This window comes from Lygodium microphyllum, chromosome 3 (genome assembly GCF_053477565.2).
Source record: "Lygodium microphyllum isolate KBCC chromosome 3, Lygodium_microphyllum_v1.1.10, whole genome shotgun sequence".
Classification (NCBI taxonomy): Eukaryota; Viridiplantae; Streptophyta; class Polypodiopsida; order Schizaeales; family Lygodiaceae; genus Lygodium; species Lygodium microphyllum.
The window spans coordinates 36,606,362-36,624,894 of NC_141137.1; the positions used below are offsets into that span (position 1 = coordinate 36,606,362).

The 18,533-nt window shown below is 39.4% G+C and overlaps 1 protein-coding gene across 1 annotated transcript in view; it reads left to right on the forward strand.

The window, feature by feature from the left end:
- LOC148038232 (nuclease) overlaps positions 1–8,233 on the forward strand; it is a 78,845-nt gene extending 70,612 nt beyond the window's left edge. Inside the window, exon 2 of the mRNA XM_087670146.1 lies at positions 6,938–8,233. Within this exon, the coding sequence (XP_087526272.1) occupies positions 6,938–7,986 (1,049 nt within the window). The 3' untranslated portion in view covers positions 7,987–8,233. The remainder of the gene's footprint in view (positions 1–6,937) is intronic.
- Positions 8,234–18,533: the final 10,300 nt, after the last annotated feature.

The following is an 18,533-nucleotide window of genomic DNA, read 5'->3' on the forward strand; positions in this document are numbered from 1 at the left end:
TTGTGGTTGGGCATATGTGTGGCCCATATGGCCGAAAGCCTTCTCCAAACAAGATTGATGCCATTAGCAAAATGCGGGAAATATGCACAAATGTATCGGAGGTGAGAAGATTTCTTGGAGTGTGTGTTTTCTATCTTATTTGGATCTCACACTTCGTTCATGTTGCTGAAAATCTTTATCAACTGTTACAGAAAAGGCCAAAGGTTTATGTGGGAAAAAGAGCATACTCAAGTTGTTCGAAAATTGAAGAAATTGCTGATTTCAGCCCCCACCTTGAAGAGGGCTGATTACTCTAATGGACAACCTATCATACTCATGGTAGACACAAGTTCTATTGGGATAGGATGGGCTGTTGGTCAAGATGATCTTGAGGGCAACAGGTACGCAATCCGCTTTGGAGCGAAGGTTCTTAATGAACGTCAAAGAAGGTATGCTCAAATTAAAAGAGAACTTTGGGGAGTTGTAATTGCATTGAAGTGTGATCGGGAGTACTTCATGGGTGTACATGTAGTAGTTGAAACAGATTGTCTTCCACTCTTGGGCATGATTGCCAATTGTTTCACTCCCGACATAGCTATGTTAAGATGGATAGCCTATATTAAATCCTTAAATCCTGATTTGAAACATATTGCAGGAAGAGATAATCCAGTTGTTGACATGCTTTCGCGTGCCAGATATAAAGATGAAGAAGAGATGATGGATGAGAAAGTAACAAAGTCTATATTTGCTGAAAATGATGCTGTAATTGCAGGTTCAAATCAGAAAACAACAAGTACAATTGTTCTTAATGATGGTACAGCTGTCATAAATGCAGGTACATCATTAATTACAGCAAGTATAGCAGGTACTGCTGCTGTAACAGAATTTACAGCAGCAAAGAATGAAGAAACAACTACGGAAAGACGGTGGACAGCTGAAAGACAGCATGCTCAATGCTTTGTTTTAGTTTGTTCTCATTTTATGGAAGAATATTATACAGATGATTGGCTGAAAATTGGCCAATACTTGAGCACTATGGTGAAGAAGGAAGATTGGACTGGTGAAGAGTTCGAGAGAATCAGGAGAAAGCCTTATGGCTTCTTTCTCAAAGACGGCTACCTTTGGGGGCATGCGAAGAAGAAAGGAGGAGCGCCTGTTCGCGTCTTAGGAGACAAGAAGACTTAAAGACAGGTCATGCAAGAATTTCATGAAAGCCTATTGGCTGGCCATAGAGGCATATAGGGCACTTTTGCCAAAATAAAAGAGAAATTTTGGTGGCAAAACATGTATAAAGACATTGAACATTTTGTTGAGTCTTGTCATGTTTGTCAAATGTACTCTATGGTTAAGTATAGAGATGGGCTTCAGCCTATCTTTCCTTTATCCATTCATTACAGATGGGTTATTGATTTAGTAACTATGCCTATAGGAATTTGGAACATGAGATATCTAGTGCTTACTAGAGAAGATCTCACAAATCAGGTGGAAGGAAAAGCCTTGACAACAAAGACTACTCAAGCTGTTTGTAGATTTTTACTTGAAGAAGTGTTTTGCAGGTATGGTTGTGTTACCAAAGTAACTGCTGATAGAGGAGAATTGGATTCCGATGAGGCTCGCCATTTCTTTGCTTAATTGGGAATCAAGCTATCTCTTACATCAGCCTACAATCCTGAAGGCAATGGTAAGAGTAAAAGAGGTCATCAACCGATTCTCAAAGCTTTGGCAAAGTCTTACAGAGGGAAGATGAGAGAATGGCCTAAAATGCTTCCATTCGCATTATGGGTTGATAGAACTACCCATAGTGCAGTGATGGGTTATATGCCGGTTGAACTAATGTATGGGCAGCCACCTATTATGCCTATTGAGGAGTCTATTATCACATGGAGTATCTTGCCTTGGGAGGAAGGCATAAATAGAGAAGAGCTGCTTATTTTGCGCATAAGGCAGCTTGAAAGAAGGCCAGAGGATGTCAAGACTGCCATTGAAAGGCTGAAGGCAGCGAGGTTGAAGAATAAGAAGAGGTTTGACAAGTGTCATCGACTCCGTCCAAGAGCTATCCAAGAGAATGATTAGGTACTTGTCTATGACAGCAGCCTAGACAATCAGTATAGTGCTCATAGGAAGCTAGCCAAGCGATGGTTTGGGCCATATGTGGCGAAGGTAGTACATGATAATGCTACTTATACTTTGGCTGAAATGGATGGGACCATGATCAAGATACCAATAGCCGGTAAACGTATCAAGCTCTTCAAACGAAGAGAGTCTTCTACTTATGAGCTTGATGACTTGGATGTGAGCCATCTACTTGAAGACAAGGAAGAAGAAGAAGACTTAGAGGAGGAAGATGAAAATATGTCAGAAGAAGATTCTCCTTAATCTGCAATTTCATGAAGTGGCACATGTCGGAGGATGTGCAGGTTAGGAGGGGGTGAATGTCAAAGGGTTTGCAGTTCATGGTATAAAACATGGAGTTCTTATGATTGCAGATGAACTTCATTAGGACACACATGAGACACTTTTATACATCATTCAGTTATTATACCTCTACATTAGTCTTAGATGTCATTTAAGTTCATAAGTTCCTTTGTAACTTGGCATGTAATTTTCAGTTTGTATCATGCAAATTGATAAAAATAAAGTCTATGAGACCCTTCAGCTTAGACTACAGGTGTTCTTTGATAGTTTACATGTTATGTCACATTGGTTTGTGAAGTTCATTAGCTTGGAAGATCCAACTTTTGTCAAGAGCACTCCAAAGTTGACTAGGTCCACAAGTGACACGGAGTAATAGTTGCAAAGGACTTATATGACTTGTATATGATCAATATGAACTCTTTTTTGTGTGGAAGAAGGAGAGGAGTCCACCCCGCATTTTGCGGCGCATTTTTCGGGTCTGCACACCTGTGGAAGATGGAGGGAGAGTTGAAGACTATGGTGAATGCTCCAAAGCATGCAAACACAAAGCAAACTGAAGATAAAGAGGAGATACAAACAAAGAAGGTAAGAGTCCTTTTTGCCCCATCCATTTGGTATCACGAAAATCAGTTGTATGACAGTCCATGAAAGGGGAAAAACAGAGTAAAAGTATTCAGCCTGCTCTTATGAGCTTCTTCTTCCATTCTCTTACCATGTTCATGTACCATTGAAGCCCTTCTTATGCCCAAGTACTTGAGTGACTTCGGGGAAAGTCAAGAGGTGATTTTTACCAATGTATGGGCTGAATAGGCTCTCCCAAAATTATCATAAACAGGGCAGCCATTAAAACACATTCATTTGAAGGGGTTTCTTAAAATCTAATCACTTCCTTGTGTAGACAATGTTGCCGAAACAATAGGGCATTGGTTGAGATTGTAGTGAGAGACTTTCCCATGAGTTTGTATACATTTTTGAGTCAAGTTTGAGGGCTGGAAATTACTGTTTTAATGCAGGGCGGAAGTACATTTGTGGTTCTATTGATGCATTTTTATCATCCTTTGGACTCTATGTCAGTTGTAATGAGTTCTATCTCTCTAAACCTTGTATCTTGAAGTTCAATACATGTATCTTCATGAAATGGAGGGCATTAGAGCTTGAATTTGTTGTAGAAAATGGAACAAAATCTGATATAGATCTATGCATAAACCTCATGGTTATTGATGTAATCGGATCCAAGTTTATTAATGGTAAACTTGTATGACACGGCTATGTAAGATATTGGTTACTCTCTATCTTATCTACTCTCTCCATAACCCGAGAATCCATCAAATCCCAATCTTTTTCCTCTCTCCCCTTTGAATCTCTCACTCCTCTTCTGCTCTAAACCCCGGTGGTAGACATTTGACCCTCAATACGACGACAGCGGTATGTCAACCCTCCTGCCCATAAGGCAAAATCCCATTCCGGCCCCCTAAAATAATGCAAGTCAGTTTTACCTAATGACTAGTTGGTCAATTTACCGTGTTTCTATTTCTATTGTCGATTTAGAAAAGCTCCCAGCTAACCAGGACCACTCTAGCATTGGATGGACCCGTCGGGGATTACGCCCACCCGCTTTCCTTTGATGATGGGTCATCTTTAGTTTTTTAATTACCTACAGTACATTTATTGGAACATATACAACCAACTTCCTTAATTAGTCTATTAAGTCACAGGTTTCTTCACATAATTTATCTCACCGACACGCATACAATTTGAAGAGTAAAGCAACTTCTTTATTATGTTTGAAGCTTATTACAATTTTCATCTTTCCATCCCAGCAGAAGATACACAGAATGTCATAAGGATATTTTGTTCACCAAGATTCCACCCTCGTAACTAGTATTTAGGGTTCCAGGATTCCATTCTGGGTCACGAAGGGGCTCGTTAGATTCTTGAAACAATGCAGGATTTACAGCCAGAGTCCCCTCTAGCACCTACATTTCCTACTGTCCGAGACTATTCCTACTGACAGACCTTTCGCCTACGGAGCTGGTCCAAGCCTCTCGTAGCGATAATCATGATCCCCTTAAAGTAGGGTCTCGCTGCTAGCTTGGGGATAGCCTAGTGGGATCCTTCCTTTTATTCTGTTTGACAATAATTTCAATTAGAGATCTAGATTCTAGCAAACACAAACAGTCCTTTCAAATATATATCAAATGATGCAATGACAATCACCCTATCATGTAATTCACAGCTTCATATAGCCAAGATAGACCTTATCCTAAGGTAACCTTGAGGATTCTCCTCCCCATAAAGAAGTGTCGAGTACATCTCTTATAACATATTAAGCAAGGCATGAATTTCCCGTTTGGGCTCACTTATCCAATATAAGCGAAATTCCTTAAAGAAATATATTGTGTCAATAACTCAACGAGATGACCTATAGGACTCTTAAATAGATAATCAGTTTCTATAACGGTCTCTAGTCAACTCTTAATCTTGTCGCATTTGACCATAACTATATCGAATGCGTATAAAGACATCTATACAATAACCTTTGGCAATTAATTCTAACATGATTCTATGACTTAGAATCTCAATTAATCTAGCTGCAAATCATAGTGATTAATTGTTTATGCTTGTACTAATATGTTTTCTAGATGAGTTATCAATTTGTATAAGTGAAGAATATGGAAGCTAATATCTTATGTAATTATCTTATATTGTAAAATAATAATCTAGTAATGAATAACCTGGTTTCGCAGCATGACGACCTTAGGAATTTCGTTTTTCCTCGCGCTTGCATTAGCCACACCCAATGTTCCGTTGGTAGTGGCAACTCCCGCAACCTCAGGCACTCTCGTATCATTGGCAATACCCTTTGCTTGACCGGTTGCGTTGATCCCCATGGTTTTTTCACTTCGTCGCTTTGGAGCCATCGTTCACGAGTGGTTCGAGAGATAGGGAATGTGAAATATATTTGAGATGATAGAGCGTAAGAGAATATGGCTTAGTTAATGATCGAGACAAGGGATTTGAGCTAGCTCTCTCTCTCTCTCTCTCTCTCTCTCTCTCTCTAGCTTCTTCTCGTAGCCTCTTGAAGGAGTATCATTTTTCCTCTCTTTCTCTATCTCTCTCTTGCAGCCTCTCGGGGTTTCCTTATGTCTCCCTAAGTGCCCCCATGCCTCTTATTTATAGTAAATTGGAGAAGAAGGGTTGTGGCTGAGAAGAGGAGCTCTTTGTGGAGGGGGATCTTGGAAAGATCAGTGATCTGATGCTCAAATCATAAATTTGATGGTTGTATTGGCTCCGAAATGGGGGTACAAGACGCTTGGTTAGAAAGCTCTCAGCTCACTCATTTTCTTTGTTCGAAGCGTTGTCTACTGCCTGTAGACTGCAATCGTAGCGCATGCGATTTTGCTTATCACTTTTCTTTATTTTTCTTTTTATAAAATCTTCAAACTAACTAAAACATCACTTGTCTTTTCTTTTAAATGACATCAAGTTTTAGAAATCTCCATATTTTTTTAAAATAAAAATAAAAGGATAATATCTAAATATCTAAAATATTCTAGTCTTGTTCAAAAATCTAATATTTTTAAACCATCTTTACTATACACATTAACATTAGTGATTAATATAGCTCTTCTCTCTTGTTCACATTATAACTTCCATGAAGGGTGGCTACGGTCCTTGGTAATTCATAAAAAATATCGAGTTACAACTCTCGGTTTTATTTATTTATTTATTTTTAATATTAGCTAGTTATTAATGTTAGTTAAATTTTTTACTTTAGTTAGTAACCTTACTAACTTATTAATTGACTAACTTTTAAACTAACCAACTAATTTTTATTGCCTGGAAATATTACACATTGGTTTTTGGCCGTATTTTCCGTATTTTTTCTGTCATTTACTAGTGGGCAATTTTTTATCAGCCAATACATCCTGAGGTCAGTCAGATTTAGGTTGGTGGACTAGCTGCACACTTGTTACTATTTTTATATGCAATCCACCCAATTGTACCTTGGTTCTTATTATTGGAGTTTCTAGCTTGGGCTCTTCGTTGATCTTCCTCAATTGTGATCATGTTAATTGTCTCTTCAATGTCCAGTCTCCCCTATGCTACTGTTTTGATTAAACATTTTGATTCTAAGCTAAGTAACTGATTATTTTAAAGGCAGGAGAGTTTCGTCAGAAGTGGCAGTGGTAATGATCATGATGATGCTGTTTGTATTATTAACTGTGCCCAAATTAAACCTGATGTATCTCTTTGGTTTCAACAGAAAACCGCCGACCAACTTGATCAATTTTTAATTTGTACTTTGAGTTGGTTTAAAAGTAACTTTTTTCCTCCCCATCTTTCCTACCATTAAGGATTATCCTTGAACAGCCTTGGTGATCTAGTCCACTAAATGAGCTGAAAATATATTCTCTCACAGATGCCCTCAATCACTTCAATGCACAAGAATGTGAAAATACAGAAATTAGTAGCTCATTATCAGTAGAAGTTCTATAATCCTGTTCGAAGTCATAATGGTTAGTTGGTTTTCTGTAAGCAGGTCATCCTGAAAACGAACCAGATTATTTCAGAAGTATATTTCGCGTATCTAGGAAGACCTTTGACTACATTTGCACTCTTGTTAGGCAGGACCTAGTTTCAAGGCCTCCCTCAGGGTTAATCAACATTGAGGGAAGACTACTTACTGTTGAGAAGCAAGTGGCCATAGCATTGCGACGGCTTGCTTCAGGTGATCCACAGGTATCTGTGGGAGAACAGTTTGGCGTAGGTCAATCCACAGTTTCTCAAGTAACATGGCGATTTGTCGAGTCAATGGAGGAGCGTGGAAAGCAGCATTTAAAGTGGCCTGATGCCCAGGAGCTGGAGAAAATTAAAGTAGGTTATGAAAAGTATGGGCTACCCAACTGCTGTGGAGCTGTAGATGTGACCCACATCATTATGACATTGCCTTCAGTTGAGTCATCAAATGATTGGTATGATAAGGAGAACAATTACAGCATGGTCTTGCAGGGCATTGTGGACCCTGATATGAGGTTCCGTGATATTTTGACAGGATGGCCAGGAAGCATGAATGATGCTCGGCTATTGCGGCATTCAGGTTTTTTCCGGCTCTGTGAAAATGGCCAGCGGTTGAATGGACCACCAATGCAACTATCTGAGGATCGCCAACTCCGGGAATACATTGTTGGAGACCTGGGCTATCCTCTTCTGCCATGGCTTCTCACACCCTTCCAAGAGAAAGATCCAACTGATGAAACTGCTGGGTATAATAAAAGGCATGCATCTGCTGCTGCTGTAGCTGAAAGAGCCCTGGCGCGTTTGAAAGGGACATGGAGAATATTGCACAGGGTAATGTGGCGGCCTGATAAGCATAAACTCCCTCGGATTATTTTGGTTTGCTGTTTACTACATAACATGATCATAGATCAGGGGGATGAACTATCAAGTGCTGTTCCTTTGCCTGACCATCATGACAAGGGATACAAACAGCAAGTGTGCCATCATGTTGATCCACAAGGAATGGCAGCTCGGGACTGTTTAGCAGGTCTTCTTTATGAATGGCAAACGAATGGCCAAGGAATTCAATAGAAAACTTGATGTAAGATGGAAAAGGTAGCTTTGTTAAGCAGGATTCTTTAGGAACATCAAATTAACAACCAAGGTCTTCAATGAAGATGCTCGAAGTGGGATGGAAAAGCATAATACCCCATAAACACACGTGTGGGCATTTATTTTTCTCGTTTTTAAAAAAGAAGCTTCAGTTGGTAAGTCTTCACGGTAATTATTTGGAATAACTACTTTCTACTGCTTGTCAAAGCTGAGGGGATGTTGAAGATATTGGGTGTCTGTTATTCCTTCTTTGGGGTGCACAGAACAATCACAGGTAGTTAAAATTAAATTGTGGCGTTTTAGGTGAATCATCACACCAAGATTTTTAGTCAACTTTGCCAACAATAGATGGTGGCCTAATGTCTGACTGATAAAGGCGTGCCAGGTGCTATGGATGTTACACTTCAATATCAGTATTAGGAGTGCAACGTGTGTTAATGGTTGCTGATGATTTTAGTCAGCTGCTGGGGTCATGACAAATGTTTCGACTTGAGGATGGTGAATGTGTGCATGTGATATCTGATACTGTTGCTTGCAGTAAGTCCAAAATTCAGTCTGCTCCTGAATTTCCAGACTTTTCGACATGCATCATTAGTCATCCTCCATGTAGTCGAATCTGTTTCATGTCCATCACACATGGATTTTCTTGCAATTCAAACACATAGAGAGGCTAAAGAATGGGCCGATTTACTGAGCCATGAGTGGATATGGATTGATTGGCTCCTTTATAGCACGTATCCCTGCTATTTGTTGAAAATTGGTCTGAACATCCTTCCTGAAAAGTTATTCAAGCCAGTGTTTCTCACTATGAGTAGACATGGATTGATTGGCTACTTTAAAAGCACGTATCGCTTGAAATTAAAGCATCCTTTCTGAGTAAGTTATTCAAGCCAGTTTTGCTCACCTGTACATGTTGACTGAAGGTTTACATGAATTGGAGTTACTCTCCTGCAAAGAACCCACACTTCTAGGTTTTGATGCAATATTTCCCTGTGATGCATGAAGGCTCCAACACTCTGTGGTCCCAAATGCATCGTTAGAAGGTTTGATTGAGGCTTCTAACATCCTATACTTATCATATTTCTGGCAAATGAAGGGCATTACATGGAGTCTGCCCTCAACCCCACATAATAACCACAATCTTCTTCCTAATTGAACGTGTTCCCCCCAACTTTCAAGTCCCTCACCGGTCAAAGATGGGAAGCACATGTATAGGAGAGCAAAGACTTGTACGGTGAATTTATCCTTAGTTTGTCCCCAAGGCAGCCATTGGAGAATAAGTAACCAAGGAAACAATTTCAAGTTGTAATAATGTAATAAGCATCACTCAACAAACCCATTGATATTGGTAACATGTATATCCTTCACCTTACCGATTACTACAAGGGTACAGTGCTAGCAAGTGCATGGACATCTATGTGATACAATAGAAGGGTGGTGTAGTGCACTTTTACTTCAATCTTGTTAAAAATGAATTAGGTGCACTTCAAAGCACCCTTATAGGAGCATGGAGAAATATGTTCAACAAACTATTGATGGATTGTGATTGCTATGGTCAAATTTCATAAGAATCCTTATGGTTAAGGTGGAAGGCACATGATAAGTTGGAGACTTTGAGGGTGCATGCTAGTGAATGCATGACAAGGCTTAATATAGATAATGTAGAAGTGATATATGATATAAATAGAATAAGTTAATAACAAGAGTGAAAACTACTTGGTCTTGGAGTAGCCTAACGTTCAGGTTTGAGAAACTTTGATAGGACCGTTTTGTGTTCTTGATGAATTGCACATTTTCCTCCATTTCCAGTCGCCTCCATTTTGGTGGTTTGCTCTAATTCCCATTTTTTATTTATATTTCCAGCCCCAAAAAGGATTTCTAGGGCCTTTCGAGAGAATGTTTTTGGCGACAATGAAGCTTCTTGTTCGATGATAGGAGCTAGTTGTTGAGAAACCACATCATTTAGTATAGTTTCCCTTCATTCCCATTTTTGGTTTTCTTTCCAGCCCCAAAAAGAATTTCTAAAGCATTTCGAGAGAGTGGAAGTGCCACTCGAGAGACTTCAGTGGGTGAGACTCTAGATTGTTTGTGCTTATATATATGGCACCACCCATTAATTCATGACATGACCACTTCTTTTCACGAGATCATCTCTCTCTCTCTCTCTCTCTCTCTCTCTCTCCATCCCTGTTGCTTGGTGCTAGTCTACAACTTCCTTGGGTTGCGTTTATGGTGGTAGTGGCTTCCTGTTGTGTTGGTGCTCTTTTCCACAGGTGACAGCTTCCTTGAGCCCTTTCCCCATGCGTTTGGTGCTCCAAATCAGTTAGTGTCATTCTTCATCTTGGTGACAATTTGATCCTTTTTGGTGTCAACTTTCACTTACTTTGTGTCAGTTTTCACTCTTCAGGCATCACTCTTGCATCAACCTTTGGCTGCTTGGAGGTCATCCATCGTCAAAGATAGCTAGAGTTTGTGTTTTGCATTGTGGCTACTCTCCTTCCATCAGGTGTCACACCTCTAGTTGGCATCATCATTATTAGAGGTTACCTTCATTTGTGTTTTCAGCTTCTAACTTATCATCACCACATGGAGTCACATTTGATTGTTGGTGTTAACTCATCATGCATGCATTTGTAGACTCGAGAGGCTCGTCACCCTTCAACAATAGTCTCCTTGCTCCATGCCACTAGTCTTCATCCTTGCGTTGTAGATTTAGAGGCTTCTCTTCTTTGGCAATCTCTCTACTCCAAGCGACATCTCATCATCCTCATGTTTGCACACTCAGAGGCTTCTTCACCAATCTTCTTGCTCTAGGGCATCTTTCATGCTACGACACCCTTGTATCAGATTCACTTTATTATTTTAGTCCATTATTTATTCATTTGGGTTTCTCTTCTCTTTTCTTCTCAATGTTTGCCATACATACTCTGTGTTTCTCCTTGCAAACCCTATCGTCTTTTTGGTTGCTCGTCATTTCTTAACACTAGTTGCACTATTTCAAAAGCATTTGTAGGCTTAGGTGCATGGGCATCCACGTGTGATACAATAAAATGGTGGTGTAATGCACTCCCACAATTATTTTGGCTTCAAAGCATCCTTGTAGGACCATCCTTGTGATGCACTCTCACAGTTATTTTGGCTTCAATCTTGTTAAAAATGAATTAGGTGCAGTTCAAAGCATCCTTATAGGAGCATGGAGAAATAGGTTTAACAAACTTTTGATGAACTATGACTACTATGGCCAAATTCCATAAGAATCCTTATGGTTAAGGCACAAATCATATGAGAAGTTGGAGATTCCAAGGGTGCAAAGCTTGGGTGCATTGACGTCCATGTGATACAATAGAAGGGTGTTATAATGCACTTCTACCATACTTTTGGCTTCAATCTTGTTAAAAATGAATTAGATGCATTTCAAAACATCCTTGTAGGAGCATGGAGAAATAGGTTCTTGATGAACTATGACTGCTATGGCTAAATTGCCATATTCCATAAGATCCTTGTGGTTAAGGTAGAAGGCACACGACAAGTTGGCAACTCAAAAGGTGCATGATAGTAAATCCATGACAAGCCTTAATGGCGATAATGGAGAAGTGATACACATGATACTAATGGCATAAGCTAAGAACAAGAGTGAGACCTACTTGGGCCTAGAGTAGCTTGATGTTTAGGTTTGTGAAACTTTGATATGTCCATTTTGTGTCCTCGATGAATTGTAATTTCCGTTCATTCCCAGTTGCCTTCATTTTGGTGGTTTGGTCTACTAACTCGTTGACTATCTAGATTTTCAAATTGGAGTTTGAGAATTTAAGCATGGCAATCTTAGAATGAAAATAAGCACATAGAAATAATAAATAATAAGATATAATAGCCATATTGTTTCAGCCTTTGCAAATGCAATGTTGACATGGTGTAAGAATGACTAATGTCTTGAGATGTTATGTGAGGAATGCATTTTTTTGCGCTTTATGTTGTTGATAGCAACAAATCTCTAGAAAACTTCTAAGTTTGCAACAAATACTTAGTTGTGAACATAGTGCAATGTTATTAATGATCTTTTTATCGTAATAAGATGCATTTGGCCACAAAGTGAAACTTCTTATGCAAAGCTAGGAGCTAGTTGCACTATTTCAAAGGTATTTGTAGGCTTGGGTGGACATCCATGTGATACAATAGAAGGGTGGTATAATGTACTCCCACCTTTCTTTTGACTCCAAGCTTGTTAAAAAATGAATTAGGTGCACTTTGAAGCATCCTTGTAGGAGCATAGAGAAATCTACTTTGTATCCAATACCCTGGTTACTTAACCATATTTTTGAGAACTTGTTGGTGTTTTCATTTCAAAGTCTATATGATATGTTATATTTTAATTAAATGAATTATTATTTATTTAAAAATTCCATATTGAGCCTGACTAAAATTCATAGTTTTTTTTTGTCAATTGTGATGATATTGTCTCATAATATTTTAGATATTACTTGTTTTTATTTTTAAAATTTTGTTGTTTAATTTAATGCGATTTATTAAATTAGTTATTTAATTTAAGGTAATTTTTAATATTTCAATAATCTATATGATTCAAATTTATTGAAGTGAAATATCACACACACACACACACCCACACACACATGCACGCACGCACGCACGTGTATGCATGCATGCACACGAAGGCCCACAATGTGGGTGCCTCCCCACCAAATATTAGTCAAGAGAGCATGCAAGAATTACATTTGCATTTTTCTTATTCGTAAATAGGATAGCTTGCAAGTTGAATGAATAACAAAGTTTGACCACATTGGGATCCATCTCCTTGATGACACTACCAAGGAGGACCGATTAAGTGTTCCATGGGCAAGAGCTCGGATTTACATCAGCCCACCATGTGAACATAGGTGCTCAACCAAGTGATTTACCTTGTGAGGCTTGAATCCACAACCTTACAATTGTGAGCCCAAGTGCTAACTACTAGGCCATCACCTTTGGGACCTTATGAAAGGGATCTCTTAATGGTAAGCCATGGACTTGGAAGATACGGCACAATCTATTTCTTATGCACAGTAGTAAAGTGGACAAATTTTTTTTGGTGAGTAATTCCAATGAGAAAAGTTTGAAAATGGCAAGTAATTAAACCAATTAAAGAGAGAGGCACATGTAGCATTAGGAAAGTTGTAGCTAGTGTTTGAGGGAGGTGTAGAGTGGTGAAGGGATGTGCTAGGAGGTTGTCGTAGGAGGTGGGGGTGCTGGTAGGAGGTAGGTTGAGGTGGAGGGATGTAGGTAGTTGTGAAGGGAGATGGCTAGGACTAGAAGGAGATAGAGGGGGTAGAGAGATGTAGGATAATGTAGAGAGGGATAGGGGATGAAGTGAGTGACTAGCAAGAGTAGAAGGAGGTGGGAGAGGGTGGAGGGAAGTAGAGGGAGTCGTGGGCATAGAGGGAGGTTGGTAGGGGTAGAGTGATGAAGGTGGGGGGTGAGAGGTTGAGACATTGAAATAGGAAGATTGGGAGAGTAGATAGATGTGGATAGAGAGGGAGATATGGAGTTGGTGGAGTGAGGGTGGAGCCATCTATTGAGTTAGTTGGTGGATATGGAGATGGGTAGTAGGAATACAAGCATAGGCAATGGGATAGAGAGGGCTAGTTGAGGATAGAGAATGAGGGTAGGTGGGGATAGGGGGAGTAGACAAGGGATAAGGGGCTTAGATGGGGACATAAGGGTAGCTAGGCATAGAGGGAAGGTAGGCCATGAAGGGATAGGCATGGGGGTAGAGGGGTTCGAAAGGAGATGACGTGATAGAGGAGAGGATAGGTGGAGACAAAGCAGGGTAGACAAGCCAAACAAGACAAAGAGGAGGGTGGTAGGGGAAGGGGGATAGATAGGGATCTAGGAGCAAGGAAAAGTTATAGTAAGAAGGGGTAGAGAGAGGTAGCCATAGAGAGGGAGGTATATGCTTGTGGGGTTCATTGAATGTAAACCCGTATATCACGTGCATTCAAAGCCTATTTAAAAATACCTTTATCTATGACTTTTTCCTAAATGAAACACACTCTTTTTCTATTCAATTTGTGAATAACCCATTTATATGGCACCCTTTTGTGTGTAAAAAATGTCTAAAACATATATTTTAAAAATCCTTTCTTTTGAAACCCCATGATATGCTTTCATATTTATGATGAGTTATGGACCCAAGGGGGTATATGTGGGGGTTTGCTAAGGTTGACAAGGTGGAGAGGTTAATGCATATGGGTGGGTTGTATGGGGAGAGCATGGATGGGTAAGGAGACAAATGAGGCAATAGGGAGTGGATAGGTTGTGACTAGGGAGGTGAGTGGAGGGAGGGCTAAGGGTTATTTGCTAAGGTTGATGAGGTGGAGAGGTTAATGCATATGGGAGGGTTGCATGGGGAGAGCATGCATGGGCAATGAGACAAATGAGGCAATAGGGAGTGGATAGGTTGTGACTAGGGAGGTGAATGGACGAAGGGCCAAGGGGTACTTGTTGACTTTATCGTTGATACACATGCTTGTGCATACATGGAGTTCAATCCTCCTCATTTCATTTTTTTTCTACGCATGTGTGAGAAAGCAATGTCTCTTGTTGTTTGCTTTGGTCTCTTTCCTTCTCTCTCTTCCCCCATTATCTTGTTTTTGTCTCTTAGCCAAGCAAATGTCAGTGGGGGTCAACAAGCCTTATATTTCTTGGGTTTATTATCTCAGAAAAAGGAATTAGGGTGGATCCCATCAAATTCAACACTACTTAGTAATTTCCTAGGCCCACAAACATAAAAATGCTTCAAAGTTTTCTTGGTTTAGTTACATACTCAACAAGATCTATACCTAGTCTAGCAGCAAAAGCATACCCATTAGGAAATCTATTGAAGAAGGGGCAAATATATTTATGGACAGAAGAATGTAATAAAAGTTTCCAACAAACCAAGAAAAAAATTCGAGCATCACCACAATTGAGATATCCGAACTTTAGTAAAACATCTAAATTGCAAACTGATGCATCTAATGGACTTTGTGACATACTACTCTAGCAACAAGAGAACAAATGGGCACCAATAACTTACATCAGCCAATTAGTCACAACAACTAAACAAAACTACAGCATAATTGAAAGAGAATTGCTGGCTATTGTGTGGGCAATTAGTAAATTGCATCCTTACCTTCATGGCAAAAAGTTCACGATTGAAACAAATCATTAACCTTTAATCCCTATGATACCTAAATCTCATCCCTTAGGGTGATTGTTGCGTGGATCCTAGCCCTACAAGAGTACTAGTTCAACATAAAATACACCAAAGGAAGCATAGATGTGATAGTTTCCAAAGCCCATAAGCCTAAAACATCAAATATGCATTCCAACAAATCAAGATACAATACCAAAATTGCAAAATGAGGACCCACAAAAAAAAAGATAATTCTCAACGTAAAAAAAAAGGATTGCATGAGAACATAAAGAAATTTCACATCAAAGATCATTTACTTTACTTCATTCAGCCTAAAAGAGAGCCAATACTTTATGTGTTGGATGTTCTAAGAAGCATCTACATGGACTACCATCATTCACATCCAATGAGAAACTCAATTGTCTAATACATAAAGGAATGCAAGACATGTCAATCATTTAAGATTCCATCGATAAACTATGGCAAATTACAACCAATAATAGTAACTTAAACTTTTGAAATTGTTGCATGGGATCTTGTAGGTTCCCTAAAATAGAATCAGGCAACAAATACATTTCATGTCCTAGAACAATATTATTTGATCAAGGGAAATAGTTAAAAAGTGAGGTAATGGAGATTTTGTGAAAAACTATGGGCATCAAACATGGGTTTTCCTCCCCATACCATCCTCAAACAAATGGCTCAATAGAACGATTAAATAAAACCATTTAACAAATGTCGCTACTTACATTGATCCCTTGTATCAAAGATGGGATACAATGCTACCATATGTCACACATGCATTTAGGACACGAGTATAGGCATTAAAAAAGGCTAGCCCATTTAGGGTAATCTATGGCAGAGATTTGGTTTTCCCACTAGAAATGTCAACAATTAGCATTCAGCCACAACACAAGATGCCATAGAATGATATGCTCTATCAAAGAAACAACCACTATTCAGATCACTAATACATTGCAATCTCCATCAAGCTCAACAAAGGTAGAAGTGAAGATATGACACAAACCACCATTAACATACCAGAAAGGATACTTGGTCAACATCTACTACCCAATCAGACATTAACACCACTTAGAATCCTTTCTGCATCTATGGATAGGCCCCTATTAGATAATTAACAAAAGTAGACACTGATGTAGCCCCTATTAGGTAACTAACAACATGAGAGAATAGACATATAGAGTAAGGCATCTCCAAAGGGCATTGTAACATGTGCACATGTCTAGTGCATCAATCCATATTTTAGGCTCTTTATGCAAGATACACAAGCATAACAACAAGCAGATTAGATGAAGCTACTAGAGAATGAACAGAGTAGAGAACAACAACATGCCAGACAAGCTCCATATGAATCCTGCCTAGAAGTCTGCAAAATGCAAGACGAGCTGAAGATGAATCAAATGGCTCGACAACGAACTAGCAAGGGAAATAGGCATAGAATGAAGAAGAGATTACAGTCCAAGTAGCATTCACAATAGCTAGTATCCTGAACTACAAATCAACAAAGGTTAGAAGAAGCAATGCATTATAAAATAATGAAAGAAACATAAGAAACCTACTATCCTAGACCTAGCAAGATGTTGGTAGCATGCAATGAACAAACAACAATCACTTCTCAAAGTCCTTTGTATGGGGATGTTGGTAAGAAGGCCACAAATACTATGTAGTAAGCTTGAGGGGGAAGGAAACAATCAAGATGAAAGCCTATAGAGAAGTTTAAAAAAGCACCCAAACAAATGAAAGGGAGCTAGGTTTTACGTGATTTTGAGTCTAGAGAGCTTGCTTTCCACCGTAGACCCTAGCTCTAGAATAGTGGTATCGTTTTGTGATGTGGTGAACCCTCTCCTTGCTCTATTTTGGACTCTACTCTTAGGTGGATTCCCATAGATTTCTTGTATAGTCTACATGCCGGATCAAGCCATGCAAAGAAAGCCTTTTTGGTTCTCGACCCCGACCACACAATATCTTCCCAAGAGAGAGACAAGGGTGGCCCAGTTGCAAGAGCAGACTTGGATGTTCCATTACAATAGCAGATAGATGGTGCAGAGAAGGTAATGTTCTTGGTTTTCCACACAACTTCACCAATAGGGCCTTTAGGGCATCGGGACCCTCCATATCAAAATTTGTCAGGAACAGGCTCCCAAAGTAGCCTTGCCAGTCGGAGGCTTGTGTCCATGTAGATTTAGGCCTTTAGAGGGGAGCCTCCAACCAAGGCTGCTCTGGGGGCCTGATCCCGATAAAATTTGATATGGAGGGTCCCAATGCCCTAGAGGCCTTACTGGTGAAGTTGTGCATAAATATGATGTATATATCTTTAGCACACTCCATGCATAGTGAGTCTAATATACTAAACTTGTGTGATGTAGGACATTATCTATATAGATGAGTTTTCATCTAGGCAAGGTGGCCAATCTAGTAGCCAAGGAAGGGTGCAGGACTCGGCATTGAAGGAGTACATTGGGCAACTTGTTAGCGACATTATTGTATTTCATAAGACATGCTCTCCTAGTTTTGCTGCAAACTTCTTGAAGTTGAGGGCACTAATGAAGGCTGGGTCCTTCAAGACCATCCCGACCAACTCTAGCTTAGAGAAAACAATGTTGCTTTGACATTCCAAGATGCTCTACTTATTCAGAAGTACTAGGTTTGTCCCACTTTTCTCCATGGTAGCATGTGGCATGGTTGCCAGTGTTGAAGACCCCACCGTCATTGGGCAAGAACTACTCGGGCAAAATGTATTATTGCCTATGATCAAGAATAGCTCCGACCATGGGGAGCCTAGCTCGAAGAAGCCTAGGAGAGAGTTGATGTACTTATTGCCTAATGATATCTCATCACCAATGTAATGCACTTTGTAATCTTCTCTTGAAGTAATGAAAATCGATGTTTGTTGGATTTGTGTGCAATGTAGTTTGTGATATGTGTCATTTATTATTGTTTTTTACTTGAATGTTACATTTATTTGTTGGATTTATACACAACACAATTTGTACACTAAATTTAATGCGTAGTGCTTTATCGAATTCATGTGCAACATGTATTTGTTGGAACGCATGTAATGATAACTCAAAGATATAAATAAAACAAATAACAAGCGATTAAACAAAAATAAGACGTGCCAAAAATTTTGTATTCATATTCATAACAATTTACATGGGATCCATTATAACTAGGGTTTTACAAAATCTCTTCAAAAGCTACATTCCATATATGTTTAAGCAGTACACCCCTATCATTGTTGATCTCCACAAGGACTATCCTTCCATCTCCAAAAGAACCTCACTATCCACAAATCCTTGTCGATGATGCTGACCCTCTTTACATGCACCGCTACAGA